The sequence below is a fragment of the Anastrepha ludens genome, chromosome 6 (assembly GCF_028408465.1).
Source record: "Anastrepha ludens isolate Willacy chromosome 6, idAnaLude1.1, whole genome shotgun sequence".
NCBI classification, from domain to species: Eukaryota; Metazoa; Arthropoda; class Insecta; order Diptera; family Tephritidae; genus Anastrepha; species Anastrepha ludens.
This window is the reverse complement of record NC_071502.1, coordinates 104,953,442-104,963,639: the sequence shown is the minus strand read 5'-3', so window position 1 is coordinate 104,963,639 and position 10,198 is coordinate 104,953,442. Positions and strand designations below refer to the sequence as shown.

Sequence of the window (10,198 nt, the reverse complement as noted above, 5' to 3'; positions counted from 1 at the left end):
ACTTTCTTAACTAAGAACAACGAAAGAACAAATGCTAGCAACTCGATTAGCCGCGTCTGAAAGCAGACTTTCTAATACTCATTAAGAGCTTACAAACAAATTTCATATTGCCAGTTCGGCTCGCTAACGATTGCCGAAGCGAAGAGGACTTATATTGCATATATTTTTAGCAATTTGATGGTTTCTCATGTTGATAATCTAATTTGACTACACTTGTTAATATTAAATATTAAAAATTTACATTTTAGTTCTAAATTTATATCTCAAATGTCTGCTCTGAATTTCGTTAGACATTAATGAGTAAATAAATATATATTCCAATGCTACCACCTTCCTTTCCTGGTATTATATAAATACATGTTTCATTCGCAATAATCATATGTTTATTAATGCCACTTGCCTGACCTATTCGCCACCCGCTTATGCGTCAAGAAACATATACAGCTAGCGTTTGTATTATAACTCTGTGGCAACATTATAACATAACTTCGAAAGCAGGTGGCAGCATTTCCAGCTCATGCAACACTGTGTTGGTTTTTTTGAGACTGGGAATATTTTTCTGTATTGCGTTTTTTGCTTTACAAGTGAAAATTTGTAAAAACTTCATCGCTGGTGCTTGAATATATAAAAATATTTTATTTTGCTTACCAATACATTTGCAACTGTGTTAACTAATAATAAATAGGTAATTAGCGTGGAAAATGATAATGAAATGGTGAAAATTTGTTATGAATTGGTGATGTACAGTGGCGTTCTGTAATATATGCATATTTTTTTGTTGTACGTTGCCCCTTTCAATGGCAAATCAAAAAAGTAATAACATTTGTCTAAATTTACATGAGTGCTTTTGTGTTCTTTTCGTTTTTCAGTAAACCACATAAAAGGAGCAGGTGTGGAGTGGATAGTGACTAAAATAGGCAGTACAACAACGCCAAGGAAGGCATTTCGATGCTAAGGATCCGCATCAAAATGGGTCCACAACAGCGTAATAAGGAATGGACATGCTGCTTTGGTTTGCATGTCCACACCGCCACCATAATGATTGGCTTATGGCATTTGGTGAGTTTGATAAGTACATATGAATGTATACATAGCTATCTTGTTCGGCGCACAGGATGTGTGCTTTTCAGCGGTGAAGTGTTTGTGTGTTCACTTTTGCCAACGATTTTCTTGCCGGTGGCAGAATGGCTGGCAGGTGGGCAAACAAAATAACACATACAAAGTAAAGTAAAGCAAGAAAGTTTTGAAAGTATTTGTAACACTGCTGCAGAATGTAGGAAAATGTGGTGTGCAGGTAGGCGACAACTGCTGACTGACATTCTCATTGAATATGCAGGCGAAATTAAATTGTAGCAGTGACGTAGGTATTTAATTTGTATAAATTTAGAGTAACAGCAAAGTGACCGGTGTGGAAAGCAGTGGACGGGCTTAAGGTTAGCAAGATGAACATGCACTCATATATTCATAAGCAGCCAAATAGAATAGGTACATATGAATATTTTAGAAACAAAGTCAGTTGTTATACAATTCACAGCAATATCAGATGGCTCAAATGCCAAATGAAAATAAACAAATAAACAAACCAAAAAGGAAGTAAAGGAAAACAAGAAAAATGAATGTCGTATTGAGCGCCTCATGAATTTCAATGGTAATCGCGCTGAAAACTTACTGCGTTGACACAGCTTTGTTTTGAGCTACAACCTTAATACTAAACGAGTCTCAGCAGTCAAGAAAGCGTACGCATACAAGTAATTCACAACCACATATCGCTTATTTGGCCTTTTTCTCATGCTTCTATTTATTTGTTAGCTGTTTTTGCTATTTTAATAGCCAGTTCACGTTTCGAAACGCTACATAGCGTTGCTTATATTCCATGAAATTAGTGTATATAATTTAAAATGCTTCACCGCAAACGGGAAAGTTTATTTATATTTGTTTCAAGTGGTTTCTTGAGCGGCCATCAAACATCAAAGCAAGCGTACGATTGCTGTTGGGTGCACAAAAAACAGAGAAAAGATCAAACCAAAGTGCTCTACCAATTGATTTATGTGCATATGTATGTATGCATGTGTAGTGTATCAACAAATTCTTATTTGTCATATAACATGCAATTAAATATTTTTGTGGCGATGACTCACGAGATAATAGACGCTTAGTAGTCTAAGGCAAGGCAAACAACCGCTGCTCAAATCTCAAGTCAAATACAAACAAAATCCAAATCTCTGGACACACATGCTCACACATACATGTCAATCAGCTTAAACCAGCAATAAAAAATTATATTTCGAAAATATTGCAAAGCTAGCTTGAAAAAAAAAAAAATTACGGCTTCAGCGATAACTTTTGGTGCACTGATGTTTATTTTCCGTAAAAACTGACTTGCATAGCGGTAGTAAGTCTTTGAAGTATTGTTTTTTTTTATTACCTTTCTAATTTTAGCACTGCATTAGCGCTTTGATTTGTATTAACTTTCGTGCGAAGTGCATTGCATAATCAAACTTATGCACTTAGAGAGTGCGGTGTCTACCCCAACCCGTACATGTATATTATTCTCCACCATCACTTGGTGGATCTCTTCTATTGTAGTTTGTGCTAAGTATACGTGGTTACGAGAACGACATACGCCATTGTTTCTGAATTACAATACTTACCATGCATTCTGGCGATTAAACAGCTGAGTGGCTATTTATTGACTCTGCTTTTGTTGCTTATATAGCTGTTGTAGTTGCTGTTGCTTTGGCTTTGTATTCATATATGTATGTACATAGGTCGTGTATGGTACGGGTAATATGATAGGCATTGTTCGGTTGATGCTTGTTTTCAAATTCTTATCTACGTACTGTTTGTTCAGTAATACTAATTATGAGTTGGATTTTTATTGTTAGTTTTGCTTTACAAGGCTTTTAGTAAATAAATCTATGTATGTAGTTACATATGTTATGTATGTATACTTCGAGCAGACTTTATATAAGGCAGAGTTCTTTGCTGATTTTTCAATTCGATTACCTTAAAAAATTTTGGGTGAAACTGGTTAGCTGACGCTTGATACAGGGTTTGGCATCTCTTATAAAAAATCTCTATTAACAGTAACTGAAAAAAAAACCAGATGAAAATTAAATATATGTAGGACATATGCAAATGAAAAATTGTTATAGAACTGCAATCAATAGGAATTATAGCGCCCTACGGGGCGACCCGCACTTATAGCCGATGAAGAATTGCCACTGCAGCAGAACCCGGCCTTACTATGTATCCGGCCAAGGACTGTCACTCCAGCAGCACTTCCCGTACATGTATGGGGAATGTTTTTGTTGCTACAACAACAACAACATCAACATACATTTGATGTCTTGCTTTAGAAGAAAATTTATAGAAGTTGTTGTTGTTGATGTTCTTGTTGTTGTTGATGTTCTTGTTGTTGTAGTATCACTGCATCAAGTCCTGCTAGTGCGGTGTACTCACCGATCGTCATGACCTATCTCATCTAACGTTTCCACGGCAGCCGGTTCTACGATACCGAAACGACCCGGATTTATATCCGGCCAAGGACTGTCACTCCAGCAGCATTCCCCGTATGTAAGTATGGGGAATGTTTATGCTGCTACAACAACAACAGCCTATCTCATCTAACGGTAGGCCCAGGCAACATGCTATTTTGACGGGTTGGGTCCAAAGGAGCGAGGAGTGTTAGGTGAGTGGGCTTAAGGGGGCAAGTGAACCCATCACAATATGGTTTTTGTTATATCCGGGCCGATTCTGAATACATATGTAGGATTTGAATGTGCTACAATATGCAGAACCTAATTGAGCCAAACTTATGCAGTTCTCACGAGGCAGATCCATGTATAGATCCATTCAATAGCTTCGCTAGTCTCGATTTCCACCCAGAGACATCTGGAAAGGAGCCATTGGAAATTCTAATTCTGGGTGACAACTTCAGAAACTTGTTTGTGGACTGAAGCGTTCCTCACATTTATTTTTTTATTTTTAGAAAAACTTCCAAACCAAAAATAAGAATACAAGTTTAGGATAAAAATTTTACTCTTCCTTGAAGTTTGACGCTTACGCATTTCCAACCCCAGACTTTTAATATAAATTTAATTTTTTTTTATATTTGTGCAGAGGCTTGCATGCCTGATTTCAATTCGTATGAATTATAAAATTAAAATAAAATTGAAATTGTATCATAAGCAAAGTGCATTGTATTGTAAACCGACAAACTTTCGTGTCATATGAGAATAAGATAAACACATACATACCTACATATTTATCATAAGATAAGTAAGCCGCCGTTTTCGGTTCGTTTCGTTGAATTTTCATTTAAATCCAACAGAATTAAGAGCGTGACACATGCGCGGCGGTGTACTTGTGCTAAGCACATGGCAACATGCTGACAATGAGTTGCGGGAATGCAAATGCACGAAGCGGCTTAGCGACTGCTATTGTTATTGTTACTGCTAATGTTTTATATTTTGTATTAAATATTTTGCAACTAAGTAGTAGGGGGGGGAGGCTGTGTGCATTTTTATTCTTATCAAGAACTCAACACCGGTTGCCTTGATGCTCGGACGTGCCGTTGAATGACAGGCTGTAAAATAGTAAAAAAATAAATATTGGAGGACAATGCAAGAGAATAGTATCTGAAGAAAATAAAGAGAACCACTGATAAAGGAATGGGGTTTGGAAAAATTATGCATAGATAAGAAAGCCTAAAGTGAATGAGTAAGGTGGTCGATGGCTTTGTCTGCGAGGAAATCAAGTAATCAAGCGATCTTTGAAATGAATTGAAAAATTAAGCTATGAGTCAAAATTGTTGAGCAGACTTTTCAAATTATTTAGAAAATCTCCACAAGGTCAAATGCATTCTATATGCCAAATTTGGTAGAATATGATGTTCTTGTTGTTGTTGTAGCAACATCAAAATTCCTCCAACCTATATGGTGAATACTGCTGAAATGACAGTCTTTGGTCGGGTATAAGTCCTGGTCGTTCCGGTTACTTAGAACCGACTGTGGTGTTAACGGTAGAATTTGATGTAGAAGTTTCGTAGATATACACAGATAGGTGGCGCCATGCCCGTCTCCAAAATTTTTTAAATAAGCCTAGATCTTTCCAAAATTTGTGCAAAAGTTCTCTAAAGCACTCGGGGCAAAACTGAATCTTAAAATTACAAAATGTCTGCTTGGATTCAATATATCAACTACCAGCGTCCTCACACGTTTTATAACGGGACACTGCACAGAAGATTGGCGCACCTTAGACAGTAGATTTTGTGTATCTCAACGACTTTTGCATTAGTTGTGGAGATGAAGAAAAAATTGACTTGGTACAACTCCTGCTCTGTGAATGTCCTACAATTCAAAGAAGCCGAGCGATTATTTCTGAAATTTATTAAATTCGCAAACTGTCTCACTGGAGAGACTAGTCACCTTCTTAAAAAGATCTAAGTGGTTTAAGCCGCTTAGTTAGGAGATGGCAATCAAATGCAGGCTTCACAATGGCCATTAGGGCCACCGAGTGTCTTATCTTAGACAAGCAACCTGGCTAATCGAAATATTGCATTGAAATCACTGAACTTCCACTAAAACCGAAACGCACAGACTATGAAGTGATTCGTTACGCTCGACCAGCAACACACGCGTTACTGTAAAACAGACATTCTTAATTCTGTCTTGAGCCATTCTCAGCTGGACTGCCTGTTTCCGGCTTTTTACAAACGGCCATTCGAGTGCTTTTGTTTGCCCTTATTATACAGTGCGCTAAGTGCTTGTAAGGTATAAGAAAAAAAACGAAAAATAAAAATATATATAAAAAAAAACTTGGTAGCAAAAACAAATAAGCAAATACAATAAATATTTTGCCACAAACGTGATTTATTTCACTTGACTGCCGTAATGCCTAACAGTTAAGGTAAACAGTGACTTATAGTACAGTGATTTACAAGCGTCACTGGCATCCATTATAATTTGTAGTTCAGGTTTTTTTTAGAAAATTTTTGGCATTATTTGTAATTGTAATTGTATCGAATTAGCTGATCAGATGTCACACCTCCCGTATTTGCGTAGGCATACATATATGTATTCGAAACAATTGAATTTGTTTGCGTCTGCTATGCTCTAGTCTTCCTATACGAGTACTACTTCATGCTAATATTGACAAAATTGTTGCGTTTATAAACTTTCGTTTGATCGCTATTTACTTGATTGGTTCGAATTCATACGCGAAGCAGCATAGAAACATCCATTTTATTTGTTTGCTTTTGTCCATTAAATAAATACTTCTCATTTTTACAATAATAATGAAAAATTTGCTTACTTGTTATTAGGGGGATTTTGTGTGGTGCACGCGCAGTCTTTCTGACGCTTTTGTTGAATAAATTAAAGTCATTGTTAAAATTTTTTTATTTAGTTAAGTTACGTTGACGATAAAACGCCCTCAACATATGTTTCTATGTTTGGATATACCCATTAGGTTATCTGTGTATTAATTCATATTTTCGTGTATTTTAAGCATATTCGACTTTATTTCTACAAATTGATTTATAATTTTTTGATACTTTATTGTGATTCGTGTTTTTTAAATCGTTTGCAACAGTTTCTATTTAACATGTAGGTTAATAATAATACTGCTAAATCTAAAACTGCTTTGTGTGGAGGGTTTTTGAAACGTGTTTTTATCATTGTTCATTTCCAAATAATGTTTTCGAGGAAAAATTATTTAATGGAGACTTTTCAAAAAAGTGGAGAGCTTTTAAAATGTTGTTTCAAACATATTTTTAATTATTTGGACCTCAAAAAGTGAATAATTTTTTAATGGAGACTTTTCGAAATAAGTGGAGAGTTTTTAAACTTTTATTTTAAACACGCTTTTAATCAGAAATATGTTATTTATACCTCAAAAAGTTAATCATTTTTAATGGAGTATTTTCCAAAAAAGTGGAGAGTTTTAAATATTTTATTTTAAACCGCAGACATGTTATTTGGCCTTCAAAAAGTGAACAATTTTTTAATGGTGACTTTGCCATAAAAGTGGATAGTTTTTAATATTTTATTTTAGACATATTTTTAACCAGAGAGATGTTATTTGTTGATACATTTTGTTTCTGCTGGAAAGCTCTTTAGACCGTTAATTTTTATTTTTCTATTTTCTTGGAGATATTCATTTTTTGAAAACAATTTAATTTTAAAACGTTCTTTCTCATCTCTTCCAGTTTTTAAATATATTGGCACTCAGTCTACTCGCTGTAATATGGCGCAATCCGCACATGATGGAGGAACTCGAGAGTGGCTACGACTATACAGTAGATTTGAATGCGCCCGCCTTGCCCACACCGCTCAGCAAAGTGGATCCACCCTATCCATATCGCGATCACTCATTCAGCTATCGCAAACAATACCGTAAGTGTTATCGAATATTTCAAATCAATTTTTGTACATACTAATTACGATTCTGTATAAATTTTCACACTCCCTTTTTACAGAAAACTTTGATATGGGCGGCTTAGTTTGTACCTGCATGATCGCAATTACTTTGATGATGATCTATGGCACATTAAAGGGTAAACCCTCACATCTGTTGCCATTTTTCTGCTTACAACTATTCGATTTCGCAATCACTACGTAAGTTTAAATTAAATTTTAATTGAATAACAGTTTATTAATTTCATATTTTTCATTTGCTTTCAAAGTCTCACCGCTGCTGGCTACATTTGCTATCTACAAGCCATACACCGTCTAATAGCTGAATCGCATCGCCTGCCTTGGCGCGAAAAGTTGCTTGAGATGTCACAAGAGGAATTGATGGTCATTGTTTTGGTTGTTTTTATTTGCATTGTATTTTTGAAGGCTTATGCCATAGGTATTGTATGGCGTTGTTACAAATATCTTACACTTCGTCAGCAAAATCTACGTACGCTACTGCCGTGCGTTATGCCCGAATTGGGTGGTGCCGGCTTGGTGGGTGAAGAGCGCGGCTACACAACACTCTTGCCAAATTATGATGAGGCTATTGCACAGTATATGAAGCAGGCACCACCACCATCTTATCAGGTGGCTATGTCCAATTATCAGCGCGTCAATGCTGAGGTGGACAATGCAAATAATGTGATTGTTGCGGGTGCAGCAGTGGTGACCGCTGACGATACGTTGGACAACAATAATGATACGCCGAACAACAATAACACAGTGCATGTGAATGCCAACACACCGCCAATGCGGCGTAATGAGGCGGTGGCTGAGGGCAATGAGGCTATCGTCGTAGCAACGGTTGAGTTGGAGAATGCCGATACGGTTTCTGCTGTTGCTACTGCTGCTGCTGAACATGTAAGTGAATTGACGCCACCACCACCCTACTTAGATGGAGCCGCCAGGGTTAGTGGTGTAAACGGAGAGCAGCGCATTGTGCAGGTGCAGCCACAATCGCCACAACGTCAAGCGGACAATAGAAATGAGAGTCAGGCTTAAGCGGGTAGTTGAGGGAAGACGCGTTGCACCTGAATTTATAAGAGTGTGGAGTGTGATTGACAGAGGGGTTCATTTATGCAGAACATTGGAATAAAATTTTGATTAATCCTAGTTAGTGGACGAGTTTTTCTTGAAAACGAGTAAGAAATAAATGCGTATTTTTGGCTGAGGTTTTGATGTTTTAAGTTAAAAACTTTTTTTTCTATAGACACCGCACAAAGTTAAAAAGAGTGGAGAGTTTTGAATATTTATCTCTTACAAGTTTTTAACGATTTTTAAAACTAAATTTCTTAACTTTAATTCTTGTAATTTTTTTCGGCCTAATTTGTTTTCTTGCTTAATTATAAGTGCAACCGTTTCGAAGATGATAAATGGGTACGCAACTTGAAGTTTTGTAAAAACGTAGTCAAAATGTGCATTTTTTATAACAATTTCCAACTTTTACAAGAATTTTTTTTCTAAAAATTTCACTCAATTATTATTCTTTTATATTTTTCTCAGTGTTTTTGTAATTGTTGTAAATTTTAGACGATGTCTTTTAGTTAAATTTCTTGATATGAATAGAATTTGTTTTTCGGATGAGAAGCGGCACACTTTGTATGCAACTACTGGCAACGCAGTTTCCGCTTGCTCATCTATTCCACCCCCCTTGATGCGGGTTCATGGCCGGCCCTAAAAGCGAGGCTGTGGGGTACTCTAGCAGAAATGAGAGGAGAGAGTTTCATATCATATCAAATATGGGCGAGCCTCCAAAACACGTACATACGTTTTTTTTGAAGAATGTTTTTTTAATGAAGAATTTTTTATTTTCGAATTTTAATTTTCGCTAAGCACATCGATTACACTGTGGGCAACAAACATTTACTTCACTTTTTTTCGAAAAACCAAATTCTCAACATGGTTACATTTAGCCACAAAAAGGTGTTTTTAAGAATAAGCAGCAATTAAGATTTTTGCAAAAGGGCAGAGTAGCAGCCAATGAGTTAAAAGAAACATACATTTTTAATGAAAATATTAAATATAGTAAAATAAAGGTAAACAGATTTTAAAAAATAAAATTACTAATATTAAATAATTAATACAATAAAAAATGTATCCACTGAAAAAAAACGCTAAAAATAAATTAAGAATTGTTAAAGATTTAACACAAAACTACAAACTACATTATCAAGTGCTAAAAGATGCATAGCAAAAAGCAAAAAAAAAAAAACAACAAAAAATAAGTAAATTAATAAGGAAAATTACCAACTTTTCGCTCTAAATGTATTCTAATATCAAACACCGCAAAGGGGAAAAAGAAAAACAAACAAAATTGAATGAATGCTAAACCGTTATGAAAGTGGGAGTGAAAATAACAAGCAAGAAATTTAGTGAATTTACAAACGTTTTAAACAAGAATACGAATACTGAATGAAAGAAGAATTGTATACAAAACCTACTTAAACAGTAAAATGAAAAGCAAAAGAAAAAAATCCTAAAATCTTTGAGTAAAAAGAAAATACTGGAAGCAAATGACTTGGCTATATAAATATACATATACAATACATAGAAATATAAGCGTGTATGGCTAATAATTTGTTACACACAAACACACATACACCACTACATACGCGTACATATGCAACTAAATGTGTAAAGGGTATAGCCGCAAATATTTTCGTTATTAAGGGGTGAAGATGGAAAAATGTCCAAAATATACATACATATACTAATACGAAGGGTAGAAAAAACAAAAC

The 10,198-nt window shown here is 35.4% G+C and overlaps 1 protein-coding gene across 2 annotated transcripts; it reads left to right on the top strand.

Moving 5' to 3' along the window:
- The first annotated feature begins 534 nt into the window (after window positions 1–534).
- Window positions 535–9,711, top strand: LOC128866643 (lysosomal-associated transmembrane protein 4A). Of its 2 annotated transcripts, XR_008454946.1 has the most exons (6): window positions 535–685; window positions 870–1,059; window positions 7,211–7,397; window positions 7,481–7,619; window positions 7,688–8,602; window positions 8,671–9,711. XR_008454946.1 is itself a non-coding variant. In XM_054107539.1 (5 exons), the coding sequence occupies exons 2-5, from the start codon at window positions 949–951 to the stop codon at window positions 8,460–8,462; spliced, it is 1,212 nt and encodes a 403-aa protein (XP_053963514.1). In that variant the 5' UTR covers window positions 535–685; window positions 870–948; the 3' UTR covers window positions 8,463–9,711. The 2 variants fall into 2 exon arrangements, 1 of the variants encoding a protein (XP_053963514.1); XM_054107539.1 differs by having other exon boundaries at window positions 7,688–9,711.
- The last annotated feature ends 487 nt before the right edge of the window (window positions 9,712–10,198 follow it).

What these genes read in the sequence shown, in the direction of transcription:
- LOC128866643 (XM_054107539.1), top strand. Translation starts at nt 949, where the DNA reads ATGCTAAGGATCCGCATCAAAATGGGTCCACAACAGCGTAATAAGGAA. An exon ending in TGATTGGCTTATGGCATTTG is followed by an intron (nt 1,060 to 7,210) that starts GTGAGTTTGATA and finishes CATCTCTTCCAG; the next exon opens with TTTTTAAATATATTGGCACT. An exon ending in CAGCTATCGCAAACAATACC is followed by an intron (nt 7,398 to 7,480) that starts GTAAGTGTTATC and finishes CCCTTTTTACAG; the next exon opens with AAAACTTTGATATGGGCGGC.